Raw genomic sequence first — 20,620 nt, 5'->3', positions numbered from 1 at the left:
ATTTAATAGCTCCAAGGTTTCCATGCAGAAGATGAAATACTCTTTCAAAGGAAAGGAGGCGCTATAACAAGGGGTCATGGGATGAGAGTAGAAAGAGTACACAGAGAGAGGATAGCAGATATATGAAAACCTCCTCATGGGGGTGGTGGAGACAAGGATAGTATCTGAATTCAAGAAAGCATGGGATAAAACAGTGGTAGGGATGTAAAGCTGAATAGCTGGCATGGATAGGCAGACTAGATAGGCTGCAATGTTTTTTTTATCCATCTTGCTTCTATCTTCAGAATCTACTCGAAAAGATAGATGCACCAACATTGTTTTTTTTTGCTTGCAAGAGGATGCCAAATACAAAAAACCCCCAAACAAACCAGAAACATGAAGATGTAGCTCATTTGACATCAGCTTTGCTGGCCTGCCACCTCATCTAAATGTCCAATTCCAGACTTTCAAAGCAAATTTTATTCTCCAAATTTAGCCAAGGCTAAAATGAAAGGACTTGAAAGCAATCACTGCTCATGCCAGACAATATGGAAATTAAACATGAAATTAGCTTCAAAAACATCAAAGTTCAGTCTGAGCTGATCCAATCTAAGAATTTAGAGAACATTGAAATTGCTATGAGAAAAGTCTGAGAGTTCTCAATTTTCGTGCCATCAAATTGATTTCACTGCTGGATCTTTTCAAGAACTCTCTCTCAAGTTCTTAATGCCAGTTATTACTAAGGCATATTTGCCATAACAAGCAACAGGAATTAGTGAAGATCAAGTGCAAGATTCCTCTTTAAACCTAACGGATCTTCTTGAATCATCACAGGAACTTCTTGTATCAAGAAGGGGAACTTTATTAGTTTCTTTTGCTTTTCTGAATGATCGAAATTTTGTTCTTAGGATTTTTCCTATGAAATAGGTCATTGTTCTTTTATGGTCAGAAGATATGGATATTTCTAGAGTAACCCAAGATCACAGGAAGAAATTTCTTTCTATGCAATCTGAGGTTTTGTTATTAGGTGCACAGTTTATACTGAGATATCCATGAAAATGTTATGTACAGCATCTCAATGTTAACTCTGTTTATTTCAAACTTTCACAACTGAGATTATTCCTGGATTTACACGCCTAAATTAGCTCTTTAGGATGTAGGCAAATTGAAAATGATGGTATTTTGGTTTGCTTCTCTTTTCTTTATTACAGTGTTAATTGCTCTTTTTTTTCTTGGTCTCCTTTTTCCACTATGACTGTGAAAAATGTGTGAAAATATTGTTTATTTTTATATTGCCATGATATCATTATGTAATGACGAGATTTTTCATGATTTCTGGTACGGGGTTCTTGTGTTTATATTGTAAAATTCAATTAAAAATAAAATTTAAAAAAAAAAGTCTCTTGGGGGGGACTTTTTCAAATGCCTCTGAAAATTCAAACATACCACATCCACTGGCTCACCTTTATCCACGATTTTACTATGTATGTTACTATGTTTATTAACTCCTTAAAAAAAACGTAACAGATTTGTAAGGCAAACTTCCTTGGGTAAATGCATGCTGCCTGTGTCTCATTAAATCATGTCTGTCTATATGCTCTGTGATTTTGTTCTTTAGAATTGTTTCCACAAATTTTTCCCTGCATAGTTTCCCGGATCACCCTGAGCCCTTTTTAAATATCGCGGTTGATTTGATCTCCCTCCAGTCTTCCGGTACAATGGATGATTTTAATGATAGGTTACAAATTACTAGTAATGTCTGAAATTTCATTTTTAAGTTCTTTCAGATCGCTGGGATACATACCATCTGGTCCAGGCGATTTGCTATTCTTCAGTTTGTCAATCTGAACTACTATATTTTCCAGGTTCACCATGATTTGGTTCAATTCATCTGAGTCATCACCCTTGAAAAACATTACCAGAACAGGTATCTCCCCATCATCCTCATAAGTATGTAAAAACCAAAGAAAAGAATTAATTTGATCTTTCCACAATGGCCTTATCTTCCCTAAATGCCCCTTTAAACCTTTGATCATCTAACAGTCCAACCAACTCCCTTGCAGGCATTCTGCTTCGGATATATTTAAAAAATATTTTATGAGTTTTTGCCTCTACAGCCAGCTTCTTTTCAAATTCTCTTAGTTTTGCCAATGCTTATGTGTTTTCCTATTTTCTTCAGATGGATCCTTCTTCCAATTTTGAAGGAAGTTCTTTTGGCTAAAATAGCCTCTCTCACTTTGCCTTTTACCATGCTGGCAATTGTTTCTCCTTCCACCTTTCTTAATGCATGAAATACATCTGAACTGCGCTTCTAAGATGGTATTGTCCTTGCCTTTTGTACACTTAACCTTTATAGCTACATGTTTCAGTTTATTTCTAACTATTTTCCTCATTTTAACAAAGTCTCCCTTTTGAAAGTTTAGTGCAAGAGCTGTAGACTTCCAGTTAAGTCAAATTTGATCACATTATGATCACTATTGCCAAATGGCGCCACCACTGTTACCTTTTGCACCAAAACCTGCAATACACTAAGAATTAGATCTAAAATAGCTCCCTCTCTCATCGGTTCCTGAAACAATTGCTCCATGAAGCAATCCTTTATTCCAATCAGGAACCCTTTCTAGCATGTCCTTATGTTTTATTCACCTAGTGAATATTGGGGTAATTGAAATCTCCCATTAGTACTGTGTTGCCAAATTTGTCAGCTTCCCTAATTTCTTTTAGCATTTCACTGTCTATCTTATTTTGGCCAGGAGAATGATAATATGTCCCTAATACACATGGGATTTCTATCCAAAGAGATTCTACTGTGTATTTAGTCTCCTTCAAGATCTTTATCCTGTTGGAATCTATGCCATCCTGAACATAAAGTGCCATCCCTCCCACCAAGTTGATCCACCTTATCACTGCGATATAATTTGTAACCTGGTATGATACTGTCCCATTGGTTATCCTCCTTCCACCAGGTGTCTGAGATGCCAATCATAGATACCTGGTGCTATACACTCTAAAAACTCTTCCATCTTACTACTTAGACTTCTGGCACTGGCATACAGACATTTCAAAGTATGTTTTTTGTTTGTATTAACACCCTTTTCAGTTGACAGAGAACCTGGAATCTTAATTCAGGTAGTTCTTGGAATCTCCCTATTGAGATGCCCTATTTTTCCTGTTTCATTAGTATCTTTTGAAGATAACTCACTCCAAACCATCTACTGCTGAGCGACTGTCCACTTTCTCCCTTGTTCTAGTTAAGAGTTGCTCTCTCCCCTTTTTAAAGGTTAGCTCCAGCAGCCTGGTTCCACCCTGGTTAAGGTGGTGCGCTTTTTTCCCGGAAGAGATTCCCCCATCCCCAAACATATGCCCAATTCCTTACAAAATGCAATCCCTCTTCCCTGCATCGTCTCATCCACACATTGAAACCTCAGAGCTATACCTGCCTTTCGGGACCTGCGTGTGAAACAGGAAGCATTTCAGAGAATGCTTCCCTGGAGGTTCTGGAGTTCAACTTTCTACCTAAAGGCCTAAATTTGGTTTCTAGAACCTCCCTCCCACATCGTCCTATGTCACTGGTACCCACATATACCACGACAGCCAGCTCCTCCCCATCACCGTCTAAAATCCTATCTTTTTGACATGTGAGGTCCGCCACCTCTGCAAGTTACCAAGTGATCCTTGTGTCCACCAGCCGCTCAGCTACCTACATTACTAATAATCGAATCATCAGTTATGACAGTCAACCTAACCCTTCCCTCCTGGGCACTAGCCCTGGCAGACTCATCTTTGGTATGAGAAGATATGCATCACCCGGAGAGCAGGTTCTTGCTACAGGATCACTCTGCTACACCAGGGAGATTCTCTCCGACCAGGTGACCTTCCTCCTCCAAGGCAGCACTGGGGCTGCCAGAATGAAGTTGGGTCTTGGCTATTATGTTCCTGAAGGTCTCCTCTATATGCCTCAGCTCCACCATGTCTGCCATTCTAGCCTCCACAGAGTGGACAGTCTGAGAGCCAGGCGGCTTCTCATTTTATTCATGAGCCTCCTGTACAGGGCATCATCAAATGCCATGCTGAAATCCAAGTAAATCACACAGAGTGCTCTTCCTTGAACTAATTCTCTAGTCACCCAATCAAAAAAAAAAAAATCTGATTTGGCAGGACTTTCCTCTGGTAAAACCATGTTGCTTCAGGTCCAAACAACCCACCAGATTGTAGGTGGTTCACTATCCATTTTTTACCAGAATCTCCATCAATCTTCCCACCACTGAGGTAAGACTAACATGATTGTAGTTTCCAGCCTCCTCTCTGCCACTGCCTTTGTGCAGCAGGACCACAACCACTATTCCCTAATTGTATAGCACCACTCCCTTTTCCAGGGATCTACTGAACAATGCTTTTAGCAGACCTGCCAACACATCTGAGCTCCCACAGTATCCTGGGATGTACCTTATCCAGCCCCATGGCCTTATCAACTTTCAGTTTTCCTAGTTCTTCTTATACATTCTCTTCAGACACACAGATAGGACAAATTATAGAGGTGATTTTCCTAGACTATGAAGGCCTGCCAGAAATGATGATGATAGTAGTGGTATTGCCTTTTAAAGTCTCACAAGAAAGAAACACTAAGAGGGCAATTTTCAAACTGTGAGAAGTGTAAAGTCCGCAGATATTTTTCAAAAGGGAAAAAGTTTCATGTGAAAATTGAATCAGAAATATTACATACACAGACCTGCATCTATTTGCACAGGTACTTTTTACAGCAAAATTATTCACATATATGCATAAGTGCCAACCTTGTCCAGACTCCACCCCAGGAACATCTCCACATTCTGTACATTAATGTACTGAGCACCCTGCACGTACTTTTATATGCAAATAGGGTAGGCAGTTTTCAAAGAATCCATTTCCACGCATAAACCCCCCCCCCCCCCCACACACACACACACTTTACACATAGAAATGGCTTTGAAAACTGCCTTCCCAGTGGATAAAACAAAAAAAAAAAAAATTTCAGCCACAATTTAAATAGTTTCATAAGCCAGACTCTTCAGACACTGCCCAATCTATTCCTCTTCCTAGCACATGTTACATAGAGGAAAATGCTACTATGCTCACTGGAGAAGGCTTTTAGGGAGCAAGGGAGAGAAAAGATGCCTGCTTTCCTTGCTCAAACCACCCTGAAACATGTCTGGATTCTCCACCATCAGACAGCCAAATATTTTCATACAGCAGCCATAAACTACAAGATCAGTACTAGCTAAAAAGTAAGGAGGTGCTCACTGCTATTTAAGGTCAAAAGAAAAAAACAATCAGCTGATACCTGAATACTACAACCTTATTTGACTTACCTAGGGTTACAGTCAACAACTGAAGGGCAGGGGCACAGAAAGTGGCCAAACTAGGAATGGGAGACTCAAGAGAACACCTCTCTCTTGTTTGCACCATAAACACTTTCAATTTCTCATCAACGTCACCAGGTGGACTGGAAGTGGATTACATATTCAGCATGGAAAATATTGAAAATGACATCCTCTCACCGGTGAAACATAACATCCTGCCAGTCTTGTTGCAGAGGAGCTCTGTTTTCCCTTAGATAAATTTTAATTACTTATATGATGTCTCATTTTTAAAACCACCAAGTTGTAGAGACACCTACTGGTGAGGAAAGACAACTACAATGATAGTAACAAATTAAAATGGTTCTGCTGTAAACTTCTCCGTTGTTGAACTCAGAATGAAGACAACTTATTTTACAGCTATTGAAAGCAGGAAGGCCTGGATCTATTAACTGAAAACAAATAGCACATTTAAGGACAAGTCTGCTTATTTTTTAAAACAAGGTTCTCTGTACACAGCAAGTTGGATTTTTCATGACTCGTGGGCAATGTCATCGGATGGTACTTAATGGACCACTCTCTCATAGTTTAGTACAACTTTACTGAGCATGTGCAGGAGTTCCCAGGTACAATGCCTAATGAGCCCTTAGGTCTTTTTTTGGGTCTGAGCACAGATGTGTACTCTCTCTCTCTGAGATTCTATTCTATTGCCTCATTGTAGTTTTTCTGCCACCTGCTGCCTCAGCAGCCGAACAGCACTTTAAAGGGCTATCCGAAAAGAAAACCTTTAAAAAAGAAACCCACAGAACATAAATAAAGTTATGGTTTAATGGGACATAGTCAGCATGGGATTTACATAAAAGGAAATCTTGCCTCTCCAATCTGCTATATTTTTTTTGAAGGGGTTAATAAACATGTGGATATAGCATATTTGGTTTTTGAGAAGGTGTCTGACAAAATAACCCATAAGAGACTCCTGAGAAAATATGGGATATGAGACACTGTATACAGAAAACCATTGTGTAATGCAGGGGTGGGCAATTCCGGTCCTCAAGGGCTGCAAACCAGTCGGGTTTTCAGGATATCCTTAATGAATATGCATGAGAGAGACCTGCATACACACTGCCTCAGTTGTATGCAAATCTATTTCATGCATATTCATTAGGGGTATCCTGAAAACCCGACTGGTTTGCAGCCCTCGAGGACCGGACTTGCCCACCCCTGGTGTAGTGGCTGATAATTTATAATGGTATGAGCTGATACACGTTACTTTCCTCAGATGCGCAATTGCTAGCATTAGCAACGACATACAATTACAAAACTGCAAAGTATACGGGATCAGGCATTTTATTATTTAGGAATGCTCTGCCAACAGAAGTACGCGTTCAGAAGGACATGAAACCGTTAAGGAAGGAGGTGAAGGCATGGTTGTGGTTGTAAAGGCATATGAATTTAAATTCTGCTTTTAAAATTGTGAGAAGTTTTTACATTATTGTGAATACTTTATGTTTATAGAGGAATCCACATTGGGCACAAATCATGTAAGTAGCAGAATATAAGATTTTATAAATAAATGCCCTATTGTGGAATGCAAACTGGTTAAAAGATAGGAAGCAGAGACTATGATTAAATGATCAGTTTTCTCAATGGAGAAGGATAAACAGTGGCAGGCCTCAGGGATCTGTACTGGGATGGTGCTTTTTAATATACTTATAAATGATCTGAAAAAGGAAATGATGAGTGAGGTGATCAAATATGCAGATGACAAAATTATTCAGAGTTGTTAAGTCATGAGCAAACTGTGAAACATTGCAGAGGAGCTTTCGAGACTGGAAGACTGGGCATTCAGATGGCAGATGAAATTTAATGTGGACAAGTGCAAAGTGATGCACATGGGAAAAGTTACCCATACTGTAGTTACACAATGTTAGGTTCCACATTAGCAGTTACTATCCAGGAAAAGGATCTGGGTATAATAGTGGCCAATACTTTGAAATCCTTGGCTCAGTGTGCAGTGGCCATAAAAAAAAAAAGCAAACAATGTTAGGAATTATTAGGAAAGGAATAGAGAATGTCATAATGCCTTGTATCACTCCAAGGCGAGGCCGAAGCTGGAGTACTGGGTGCAGTTCTGTCACCGCATCTCAAAAAATATATAGTTGCTTTGGAAAATGGTACAGGGAAGGGCAACCAAAATGATAAAGGGAATGGAATGGCTCAAGAGGTTAGGGCTGTTCAACTTGGAGAAAAGTCAGCCGAAGGGGGATATGATAGAAGTCTATAAAATCATGAGTGAAATAAAACAGGCAAATGTAAGCCAATTATTTACACTTTCAGAAAACACAAAAACTAGGGGGAGGGGGGGGGGGGACGGGACACTCCATCAAGTTAGCAAGTAGCACATTCAAAACAACGTGGAGAAAATTATTTCACTCAAAGAACAATTAAACTCTAGAATTCATTGCTGGAGGACGTGGTTAAACCAATAAATGTAGCTGGGTTTAAAAAAAGGTTTGGGCAAGTTCCTAGAGGAGAAGTCTAACACCTTATTTTACAGCACCTGAATGTAATCTGCTTTGAAGTGCAGAAAAGCAAAATATAAATCTAATAAATAAATAAAAATAACCAAGTAGACTTAGGGAATAGCCACTACTTATCACTGCACAACAGCAGCATGGATTGGCCACTATTAGAAACAGGATACTGGGTTTGATGGATCTTCAGTCGGACCCAGTATGACAATCTTATTTTCTAACTCAGTGGTTCTCAACCTTTTTTCTGTCTGGACACACCTGACAGATGGTTCTCACAATCGTGACACACTGAACACATGACCATCATAGGGCTAAATGCAAAAGTACAGTTTGCATCCACAGGAACCCCACTGACCCACAATTATGAATGTAAAGCAGAATTATGACATTCCCCGTACAACTCACCCTACAAAAAAAAGATATTCTGGTTTTAGTGTCATCTCAGTTACAGCAACACAAACTCCAAATACCAGGCTCAATAGTCCTACTTATGAAAAGACAGCAGTTTATCACTAATGCATGTCCTCTTGAGAAAATACAACAAATAAGACCGATACAGTAAAATACCTCACCTTGGTCACATACACAAAACAGACCTAACATACTCCCAGGATTTGCAGTAATACACAAACTAATCCGCACACAGTTACACCTGTATTATGGAATGCACTCAATCAGTAACAACCCTACCTATGAAAAGGCAACACTACACATATTAAATCGGGCCCTAAACACCAATACACCTCCTATTAGGAAAACAGAACTAGCTAAGCAGCTATAGATCCCAACACAGAAATAATTGTATTGCTATACTAATAAGCAGAATAAATGTTTCACAACAACTATGAACAGAATAATATTCAACAATTAAAAACTCATAACAATTATTTAAAATTCTCCAAACACCAATAAAATATTTCAAAACAGCAGACATCACATAATATTCAGTAATTAAAATGGCAGTCAATCAAGAAAAATAAACTTGAAAAGCCACCTTTACTTACCCCCTCCAGCAGCTCTCCTACTCCTCTTCCATGCAGGCCAGTAGCACACACCAGAAGCAGTAGTGGCTGAAGCTCTGTACTCATGGTCCTCTTCCTTAGTGCCCACGACCAATCTCTCTGTCTCTCACACACACACATAAACCAGTCACACCCCCATGACCAGTTTCTGTCTTTCACACACCAATCATCTCCTGACCAGTCTCTCTTTTCCATACACACCAGTCACCTTCCTGATCAGTCTCTCTCTCTCTCTCATACACACACACACACGCTTCCCACTTCCATGTTCTTTCTTACTTATACAGGCTTCTCACTCCCATGCTGTCTCCCACACACCCGTTTTCTCACTCCTATGCTAGCTCTCGCCACAAGCACAGGCTTCTCATTCCCATAATCACTTTCTCTCTCACACACACACATATACCAGTCACACTCGCATACCAGTTTCTGTCTCTCATACACCAATCATCTCCTGACCAATCTTTCTCTTACACACACACACAGTCACCTTCCCTAACAGTCTCTCTCATGCACACACACAGGCTTCCCACTCCCATGTTCTCTCTTACATATACAGGCTTCTCACTCCCATGCTGTGTCTCCCACACACCCGTTCCTCATTATGCTAGCTCTCTCCACATGCACAGGCTTCTCATTCCAATAATCACTTTCTCTCTCTCTCACATACACACTCCAGTTATCTCCCTGACCAGTCACTTCCATTGTCTCCTATACATACACACACACACACACACACATCACTCTGACCAGTTTCTCTCATTCACACACGTGCTCTCTCACACACTTTACATAGATGATCTCAATCAAATGCTCTCACTTACGCACAGGCTCTCAGTCACAGTTACACATGCACACTCTCAATCACACATACCTGCTCTCACTTACAGACAGGCTGGCTGGCTGTCTCTCTCATTTCCTTGCCCCTCCCCCCCCGGAGCACAAATGGTAGCTGCAGCAGCCGCCTCCTCTAACCCCCAAAGACCAAGAAAGAAGAATTCCATCTGCCATGGGAGGCAAATTCTGCTGTCTCCTGTGCAGATTTTGCTTCGGGCCTACGCTACTGCTCGGGGCTGCCGCCGCTACTTTTTTGTGCAGCATGGCCCTTTCTTCTTCCCGCACACCCCACTGCATATCACTTCCTGTTCCGGGCCAGGGAGGGGGCAGGTACGGGAAGAAGAAAAAGCCCAGCCACAGTTGCCAGCCTCCACTAACACTGCTGCCGTTCCCATCCAGGCTTGAACGTGCTGATAGCCCGGGCGGCAATGGCAGCAGGGGAAGATAGCCTGCCTCTTGCTCGGTGAAGGAAGGGGGGGGGGGGGGGGGAAGAGCAGCAGGAGATCGGTAGCATGCGACACATCTGCTGCTGCTTGGCGACACACCATTTGAGAAGCGCTGTTCTAACTACTTATAGTGCATTCAGAAAGTATTCAGACACTTCAATTTTTCCACATTTTATGTGACAGTCTTATTCTAAAATGAATATGCATTTTTCCCTCCTCAAGCTACAAACAAAACCCCAAAATGACAAAGCAAATTCAGGTTTGTAGAAATGTGTGCAAATTAATTAAAAAACAAAACAAAACTGAAATATCACATTCATGTAAGTAATCAGACCCTTTACTCAGTACTTTGTTGAGGTACCTTTTGCAATGATTACAGCCTCAAGTCTTGAGGCTGTAATCATTGCATTCTTGTAATCATTCTTGGGTACAACGCTACGATCTTGGCACCCCTGGACTTAGGGGTTTTCGCCCATTCTTCTCTGCAGATCCTCTCAAGCACTGTCATGTTGGACAGGGAGCATCGATACACAGCTAGTTTCAGGTCTCTCCAGAGATGTTCGATCAGGTTCAAGTCCAGGCTCTGGCTGGGTTACTAAAGCACATTCACAGACTTGTGCCGAAGTCACGCCTGCATTATCCTGGCTGTGTGTGCTTAGGGTCGTTGTCCTGTGGGAAGGTGAACTGTTGCCCCAGTCGGAGGTCCAGGGCGCTCTGAAGCAAGTTTTCAATCGAAGATCTCTCTGTACTTTGCTCCATCTTTCCCTTGAACCTGACTAGTCTCCCAGTTCCTACAGCTGAAAAACATCCTCACAGCATGATGCTGCCACCATCATGCTTCACCGTAGGGATGGTATTTACTAGGTGATGAGTGATGCCTGGTTTCCTTCAGACATGACACTTGGCATTCAGGCCAAAGAGTTCAATCTTGGTTTCAGACTAGAGAATCTTGTTTCTCATGCTCTGAAGGTCCTTTAGGTGCCTTTTGGCAAACTTCGAGTGGGCTGTCATGTGCTTTTTACTAAGGAGTGGCTTCCGCCTGACCATTTTACCATAAAAGGTCTGATTGATGGAGTGCTGCAGAGATGGGTGTCCTCCTGGAAGGTTTGCCTATCTCCACAGTGGAACTCTGGAGCTCTGTCAGAGTGACCATCGGATATTTGGTCTCCTCCCTGATTGCTCAGTTTGAGTGGGCAGGCAGCTCTAGGAAGAGTCCTGGTGGTTCTGAACTTCTTCCATTTAAGAATTATGAAGTCTACTGTGTTCTTCAGGACTTTCAATGCTGCAGCAATTTTTTGTGTACCCTTCCCCAGATCTGTGCCTTGACACAATACTGTGCTGGAGGTCTACAGACAATTCCTTTGACTTCATGGCTTTAGTTTTGCTCTGATATGCACTGTCAACTGTGGGACCTTAGACTGGGGTGGGCCTTTCCAAATCATGTCCAATCAATTGAATTTACCATAGGTGGACTCCAATCAAGTTGAAAAAACATCTCAAAGATGATCAATGGAAACAGAGTGCACCTGAGCTCAATTAAGTATTCAGACCCTTTGTTATGACACTCATGTAAATGCAATATTTGTTTTTTTTAAATTAATTTGCACAATTTTTTAGAAACCTGATTTTGTTTTTCAATATGGGATACTGTGTGTAGATGAGAAGGGAAAAAATGCATATTATCCATTTTAGAATAAGGCTGTAACCTAACAATGTAGAAAGAGTGAAGGCATCTGAATACATTTTAAATTTTAAAAAGTATTTGAATTTACATCATAATTACAATGATATATTCTCTGGAAATTCACATATAAATGTTTTCACATCAATGAATGCAAAATAAAGGTAATACCACAAGATCACCTTTCAATGAGAGAGAGCATATAATAAGAAAACACCTTAACAAAAAGGCATCTGAATACTTTCTGAATGTACTATATATACACACAAAGAAAGTTAAAGGAAAAACCATGCCTGTCTACGCATAAACGAATTTTGACAGGTGTAACGAAATGTCACCCCCCACAAAAAAACAAAAACACAACAAAACTCAGCACTGCATAACCACAGCTAAAATACCACCAATACCTCACAAAGCAGGGGACACCACCACAGGTACCACAGGACATGAAGACAATATGTGGTATGAGATTATAATGAATGGGCATGAATGTCTGTTTCATAGAAGAACAGAGGAGCAGATATTATTAACCTAATATGCTGGTGGAGAAAAGCATTTCATCTTCTCCTGAGCTACTACCACTGCCATCCATGCACTGACCTAAAGTGTCATAACCATCTAAGCCAATGCCAGCCATCAGGCTACCAGGAAGTATACAACAAGTCAACAGCTACCACACAGCCCCAAAAAATGTAGTACACTGGTAAGGGCTACAAGCATTCAATATGAAGTATTCTTCACCAGGCCAAAGCTCAAAATGCCATACTTGCCTCTCACTTTCTACACCTCACTTATAATGTAGGTGAGCTAGGAAGGTCTGAAAAATGAATGCTCAACTCTCCACACAAGGATTTTACTGCACAGCTTTCCCATTCAATCAGCTGTTTTACAGAGCTCAGAGTCAGAGGGCAAGCATCTTCACTGGTTTTTGGAGAGAAGCCACAAGATGACTAACAAGCAGCTAATGGCTATAGTTCAACTGCTGCTCAATCAGAAGGAAGCGCTGGGCAGGCAGCAATGACAGCATGACATCATGGTCAGGTTTTCTGCTGAAATCAGATTAAGACTTTATGCATGCTACCCTTCCATTCTTCCCATGGAAAACAGCCTATTACTAAATGTCATTTTTACGGCGGCATTTTTTTTTTTTAAAATAAATAAATAAGTGACTGGTCAAGGCTAGCTACACGCTCCACCTTTCATTCCAGCTGCAAAGGAGAGAAAGGAAGCAAGTTCAAAATAAGTTCCCGGTCAGCACCCTGAGAGAAAAATCACCTTTTGAGATAAAATTCCCTTCCAGCCTCACACAAAGCTTTGTGCAGCCTCTGGACATTACACTTCCTCATACAATCACATCTATACCTTGTACTGCCTGCAGAAAGCTGCTTCCCGCAAATCATCCTCCATTAGAATAATACACAGTGATAAAGATGTACTAATCAGCTTAAATGCAGAAAAGTGAAAACACAGGACCTTTCAAGTTTCAATGGTGACTGTTGTTTGGAGACAATGCCAAGGGATACCAGAAACAGAACAAATGTGCTGTTCCCTGATCCAGAGAGTTTAGCTTTAAGAAAAATAAATAAAATGAAATACAAACAGTACTGCAGTTCTGATTAAAGTTTTTTTGAACTGCTATAAATACAGCCATGGACCTGTCATAATGATTACAATGAAGAGCAGAGACTTCAATTCCTTTGTGCAGTCACTAAAATCACAGCAGACATACTGCTGGAAAATAAAATACAGGGTGATAACTACAACAACATATCAAAACAAGAAATTCTCCCTCACCCAACAATAGAAATGGATAAAATGACAGCTATTTTTCTAGGTTGAATGCCAGTGGTATAAAATTGTCATTCTGTATATTAAAAGGGGTGACAAGTATGACAATATCATTAATTTCTAGCCCTAGCACATAGAACATACAACACTCCACTGATAAGTGTCTCTTTTAAAATCAGCTTAAAACCTTAGCACTGAATTTGTCATTATAGGAAAGCCAGCAGTTCTAAAGACAACCTATTTTCTCACTCACATTAACTGCTTCCATATTCATCTACCTTTGAATAATTTAACTGGACAACATTAAAAGGCATCAAAACATATAGGCTTCAAACATTAAAAAGCACGGAGCTATGAAATACACTTTGCTATTCCCAATTTCTTGAAATAAACTGATAAAATTAAGATATTTAAATGTCAGACATGTGCAATAACCCTGAAATAAATAGTCCTGAAGTCTCATTTCCCCCGAAAAATGCCTTTAAATGGCCACTTATGACTTCCCTTGCTCAGGACTAGTGAGAATAAAACCTTGATCTAACGAGTAACCATTTAATTCTCTTTTTAATCCACGAGACCCTGCAGCCCTGTATTTATTCAGTATTACAGATACAACCAATTCTCACACCTTCACCTGCCAGCTAAGTCCCTCGCTGCTTAATGGAGGAAACTGTGGTGGTTAGACCAGACATGGCTACATAGCTTCTGGAGTAAATCCGGGGATGGTGGTGTGCACGACTGAACAGTTCAAATACACAGCACGGAAATGGCAGACGAATGATACAGACTAAGACAAGGAGGCGCGAAGAGGGCAGGGCGCTTACCTTTAGGACGTCTCCTCTTTTGAAGCTTAGCTCATCATCGGCTGTGGCTTTAAAATCGTATTTAGCCACGGCTTCCATGCTCCTAAACTGCTGGGTCCTTTAGGCGACTGAGCAAAAAAAATAAAATATATATATATATATATATATAAAAAAACTGTTAGGTCTGTAGGTAGGGGTAGGGGAGTGGAGGGGAAAGAAGGGGTAATCTCCTCCTCCCTGCCGTCCGGCCCGGCGTCTGAAGATGCCCCTGCAGCCTGTCCCGATCCTGCGGCTCTCGGCACGCGGGAAAGCCGGCTACACCCACACTGCCGGCTTGGCTCCTGCCGCTCGATCGCTGTCTTCGGGGAGGAAACGATGCACATGCGAGAAACGTCTGATCCGCCCTGGAAGGAGAGAGAGGAGAGGGGCAATAAAAAAAAAAGTGTCGGCTTCCTCTCGCTGCCGAAAACGCTTTAGGTTTAGGAGCCCCGGGCAGCACACGGGTCGCCACCCCACACCCTCCCCCCTTTTCCAGTACACCGATCGGCTAAAATGCTCGGCAGGCTGCACTCACTCCCCCGCTCTGCAGCTGAACTCTCCCCCCCGTCTCCAAGGCCGGAGACTCGGGCAGGAAGTTCAGACTGGCAGCTGCCGTAGCCAATGGGCAAAGAGTGCCCAGCAGGCGCACACTTCCCCTTTTCCAGTCTACGAGCGCGGTAGCAAGAGTGGCTCTCACTCACATCTCAGCATAACCCTGTCTTTTTCTCCCCAAACAATTCATTTCCACTAAACTCACTGGCAAAAACAACCCAGCGCCGTCAGACATGAAGTGCATAGGAACAGGATAAACTGTTTCCTCGTTCAAGAGGAGCAATGATTAGGGTGTGTGCGTATATATTCGTTCACCTTTATTTCTCTGAAAAAAAAATAATCACCCGAACCACCATTCCCCATCTGAACTGGGAAAGGACTGAACCAACATCTTTTTGGAAGACTGCAAATCACCCTCCCCTGGAAAACGTCTATAAGAAGCCCTCCCCTCCCCCAGCCAATGCCAGGCGTAGTAAGACCGAGAATAGGAGAGGAGCAGCTGCTTCCATCGCCACAGTGGATACAGCAACCAAACCAAAGATTACTATTGAATTTTGTAAAACAAAAACATTGAATTGTGAGCTATTGATCCCCTGCACCTGCTAATTCAACAGCAGGGTGCTGGGAAAGACAGACCAGTGTGTTGCCTGGGCAAGACAAAAGAAAGCACAATTTGCAGTGGGAAGCTTAACAGTCTTATCTTTCAACAAGGAGTCTGCTGTGGACAAACTCTCACAAACGAGGGATTCTGTTGGATCTCCGATTCTTACAAAGCAAAAACACGGAACAAACCACAATTAGCATTTTTTAAATCTAATTTCCTTTTCGAAAATCTACAAACAGAAAAATTACATAATCTCTTTGCACGTTACCACGTGTCCAACGTGTGCATATGTACTTGTCAAAAATCAGAGATCTCATTAATTTTGGCCCTTGGTAATAGTATTTTTGCACCAAACCTATTATTTATGTAAATATTTTATACATTAATAATTACACAGGGCAATTAGTGTGCACAGGAAACCTTATTGGGGAATCTTTTTTGGACAAAGAACTAAACATTTTGCCACAAAAGGGTAGAAGACCTTTTAGTGATGGATTTCCAACTGCTAATCTGAACTGCTCAATTTCAAATGTAATTAGTGGTGGAATGCTTTGATTTATCTTTAAGAAAGCAGAGAAACTTATTTTGCTTGTCATCTCTTATATGATGACATTTCTAGAACACAAAAAGTGAAACAATCTTTTGTAAAATTCATTGGATAATGCAATTTGTTTTGTGAAGATAATTAAGATATTGCTAAAAACACTATTTAATACAGAACACAGCGAATAAGAGCTGGGAAAAATGTTAGTTATAGTGAAAATCCTTGTAACATTCTTTATTTCCCTCTGTCACTTGCACTAAAGCAGATTAAGTGACAGTTTAATAGCTGATTGTTTATAGCAATAATGCAAGAAATTTGCCTTTACAACAGTAAATATGTGGTTTGTAGACAGCATTAACAGCAGCAGCTGAAAAAGTTGGGGTGAACGTATGGGTTCTTAACTTTCAAGTGCACAAACATTAGCTTTGTGATATTTAATTTTATACTGCATGGTAGAGACACACACAGTATGCGTAAACAAAGAGGTGATTAATAAATATTTAGAAAATAAAATCTGGCAACAGAAATCTTGGCCATACATCAGAGAGAATGAACAATTATTACTAACTAAATGCAGGTAGGTAAACTGAAACAAAGAACTTCTCAAGGTCACACATCCAAATCCTTGTCCAAAGATATGAACAACTGTCCTTCAGTGCAGCAGACAGATACAATCAGTTTATGCAAATTAACCCAGTTATTTGAAAATATGCAACATCTCTTATGATAGTTCACTGTAGAAACCCTGAAAACCAAACCTGTTTGTGGCACCCAAAGACTGAGTTTGCCTTCACTCAGTGCTCAAACAAGTCCTCAACCCTCCATCCCACTCCCAGCCAGTTAGGGTGGGGGTGGGGGGGGGGGGGAGGATAGAAAATCTATTTGAGCACCACCACCAGCCTCTTCTTCTGATCTTGGCATATAACAAACATACAAGACAATTTCAAAGATAATTAACTAATAATTAAAAAAAAAAAAAGCTAAGAAGCAACATAAAAGCCAAGTCTGCTTACTATAAATGGTGTTTTCCATAGATAGCAAGATGAATTAATTAGCCATGACATGTGGGTGACGTCATCTGAAGACACCAGACTTAACCTCTCTCAACTAGTAAAGCTTTTGCTTTACCAAGCATGTGTGGGAATACCCACCTGGGTGTTACCTAGCGAGCCCCATCAGTCTATTTTAGAGCTAATTCTAGCTAAGTAGTCAACTCTGTAGGGAGGTGGGTAAATATTTAGCATGGCCAATTCATTTTGCTATCTATGGAAAACACAGTTTACAGTAAGCAAACTTGCTTTTTTTCCATCGATATGCTGGGCTCAATTAGCCATGACTTATGCAGAGTCCCAAGTTGAGGGAATAAGCAACCCAGACCCCATTGTAGACAGTAGACTATGGGGTGAACAGGCTACGCAAAACTGCTTGTCTAAATCTGATAAATCGCTGTTTGAGTGACTGACCAGACTGTAATGGGAAACAAAGGTGTGTGATGACAACCATTTTGCAGCATGGCAGATGTCCTCTTGAGGTACGGCTCGCAGAGGAGCCACCGATATAATCATGGTTCTAACTTGATGAGCACTGATGGCGTCTGCCATTTGCAGGCCTGTTAATGTATAACAATGGGCAATGCAGTCTGCTAGGCAGCTAGACAATATACGTTCGGTCACTGCTATGTCCAGTCTGTTAGGTTCATAAAAGATGAATAGCTGCAAAGCCTTCCAATGTGGCAGGGTTCTTCTTTTGTAATAAGCCAAGGTCCTTTGCCAGTCCAAGGTGTAAAGGGCTTTTTCATCTTTCTGTGCATATGGTCTCAGCTTTTGTTACCCAACATTCTTCCTTAGTGTGAAAAGTTGATACTACTTTTTGTACAACTTCAGGTGGATGTACAGAACAACCCTGTTGTAGAAGAATGGCATATAAGGGGGATAGTGAAGTAAAATCTGAAGTTCACCTGATTCTTTTTGCTGACATTACTGCTACAAGGAATATTACTTTTCATGTCAGAAACTTGAGTAAAAGACTCCAGTGGTTCAGATGGCAGTTTCATCAGTTGTGCCAGAACCATGTTTAGATCCCATGAAACAGGTAGTTTTGCAACTAGAGGTTTAATAAGTATGCCATAAGCCTCTTATGAATTTGGATACTAATAGATGAGTGGAAATAGGCTTGCCCTTGAGGTTATGGCACTAAGATATATGCTCACAGATGAGGTTGTAAAACCTGAAACAGAAAGAGTGTAAATAGTTCAGCGAGGCTTTGGGTTCAAATGCAAACAGATCCAAGATACTGTGATGACATCATGTGGAAAACCTTATGCTTTTCTAGCTGAAGGTTTCCTGGCAGACACTAGTATGTTCTCAACTTCTTTGGGTAAGGACAATCATGTGATTATTACGCACTCAACATACAAGTCATCATGTTGGGGGGGGGGGGGGAGGTTCAGATAAACAGATGTTTCTAGTCTTGAATTAATATGGGTGGATCTGATCAGAAAGGGATTGGAAAACTGGTGGACAACTGTACCAGATACGTGAATAAAATTTGTCTGGGCCACGCTGGAGTTGTGAAGATTAGACAGGCCAAGCTTTGAGCAATTTTTGCACTGTTCTGGCAATTGGTGGAATAGCATTCCAGCGTAGCAGAAAAACATTGTGGAAAGATCCGAGTTTGCTGGGGGAAATGGAGCAAATCTTCTGCAGTTTTCTGCTTTGCTCTGATGCAAACAGATCGATTGCTGGACATTTCCATGAACTGAATTGCTTGTCGGCTGTTGACTGCTACAGTCTATTCGTGTGATCAAAAGACTCTGCTGAGGCTAACATGTTGGAGATCCTTGGAAGATAGGTCGCTTGCTGGACAGCTTGATGTATACATGCCCAGTCCCCTATTAATATCACTTCCTGGCAAAGAGTCCATGACACTATGCCCCTTTGTTTGTTCATGCAGAGTCTGGCAACTTGGTTGTCATTTGGATAAGAATGCTCTTTCCTTGAAGAAGGCATGTGAAAATTATTAAAGCATACCTGATTTCTTCCGATTCCAGGAAGCTAATCTGGAATTGTTTCTCTAGGCCTATCCAAGCCCCTTGAGTTTGAAAGGGCTATGTGGGCCTCCGAAACCCTTGTGGAGGCATCCTTTGCCAATGTTATTTGGCATTGGGTAGACATAGCAGTGCTCATTATTAAAGAATGAATCATTTCTTTCAAAAATTCCTAGTTTGGTTGTCAAGGGCTGAGTCAAATGATACCATTGGGAATGAAGTCCACACTGTAGGCGTTGTATATGAAGGCAGGTTAGCAATACTATATTGTTCACTGTCTTGTGGCCCAAAACAACCTCACAGCTCTGGCTGCTGATTAATCTGTGTTGAACAGCCTATAGACAAGTAACCTGAGAATGTTTGCGTTGTGTGATAGAAGGAATGCTCTCTCCTGCAGAATCAAATGCTGAAGTGCATTTGATTTCCTGGGAGGGAATCAATGCAGATTTCTCAAAATGCAGATTTCTCAAAATGCACAAGGAACCCCAACAACTGTAGCTATTGTACTGATTTTTGCAGGAAGGTTAGTACAATTTCCTGGGAATTCACCATCACAAGTCAGTCCCGTTCTGGGAAGACTTGAATGCTCTTTTGTTGCAGATATGTTGCTACTACAGCTAGACACTTGGTGAAGACCCTCGGTGCCACTGACAGGCTGAAGGGGAGCTCTGCACTGGTAGCAGAAGAGTCCACCATGAAGTAGAGGTAATGTCAGTGGAAGGGATGGATTGGAATATGAACAGAAGTATCCTTTAGACCCTGAGTGCTCATCCATTCTCCCCTCTGATCATTTTGAACTTCTCCTGGAGTATATGCTTGTTCAGGCTTTTTAAATCCAGAATGGGTCCACGTCCCCTACATTCGTTGGGGATAAAGAAGTAGTGAGAGTAGAATAACTGGCCATGGTGATGGAGTGGAAGATAGAACAGGTTCCTCTCTGAGAAGTGACTGCACCTCTGGGCGGAGTTGCTTTAAGTGAGACTGATCCGGATTTAAGGCTGAGCAATGAGGAAGCATGGGAAGCAGGGAGAAATACAAGCAGTATCCAAACTCCATGATTTTGAAAACTCAGCAATCTTTTGGTAATCCTGTGCCACTCTGCAGCTAATGCTGGATTCTCCCTCTTACTGGAAAGGATGGTTGCTGGGTTTGAAAAATTTGATCAATATTTGAGATGGATCTGCTGCAAGGCTCGATTGATGATATTGATGTTATCAAGGGTGAGCCAGGAGTAGTAGTTGTGGAACTAGAGGCAGCATCTGGTAAGGTTGGAATTGCGGGATGGGGTATCTTTGGAAATATGGTCTTTTAAAAGCGTAGTAAGTAAACCTTGTCGAAGACCGTTGCTCTGGTCTCATCAATAGAGAATGGACAGCTACCTGCTGTTTTTTTATTTGAGCTTTTCCCCA

The 20,620-nt window shown here is 41.3% G+C and overlaps 1 protein-coding gene across 1 annotated transcript in view; it reads right to left on the bottom strand.

Moving 5' to 3' along the window:
• Positions 1 to 20,620, bottom strand: part of GRB2 (growth factor receptor bound protein 2) — a 127,691-nt gene that overhangs the window by 103,403 nt on the left and 3,668 nt on the right. The window contains exon 2 of the mRNA XM_029600539.1: positions 14,448 to 14,830. Coding sequence (XP_029456399.1) covers positions 14,448 to 14,525 — 78 coding nt within the window. The 5' untranslated portion in view covers positions 14,526 to 14,830. The remainder of the gene's footprint in view (positions 1 to 14,447; positions 14,831 to 20,620) is intronic.

The sequence above is a fragment of the Rhinatrema bivittatum genome, chromosome 4 (genome assembly GCF_901001135.1).
Source record: "Rhinatrema bivittatum chromosome 4, aRhiBiv1.1, whole genome shotgun sequence".
NCBI lineage: Eukaryota > Metazoa > Chordata > Amphibia > Gymnophiona > Rhinatrematidae > Rhinatrema > Rhinatrema bivittatum.
The sequence above is the reverse complement of the archived record's forward strand: the minus strand, read 5'-3'. Positions and strand labels throughout refer to the sequence as shown.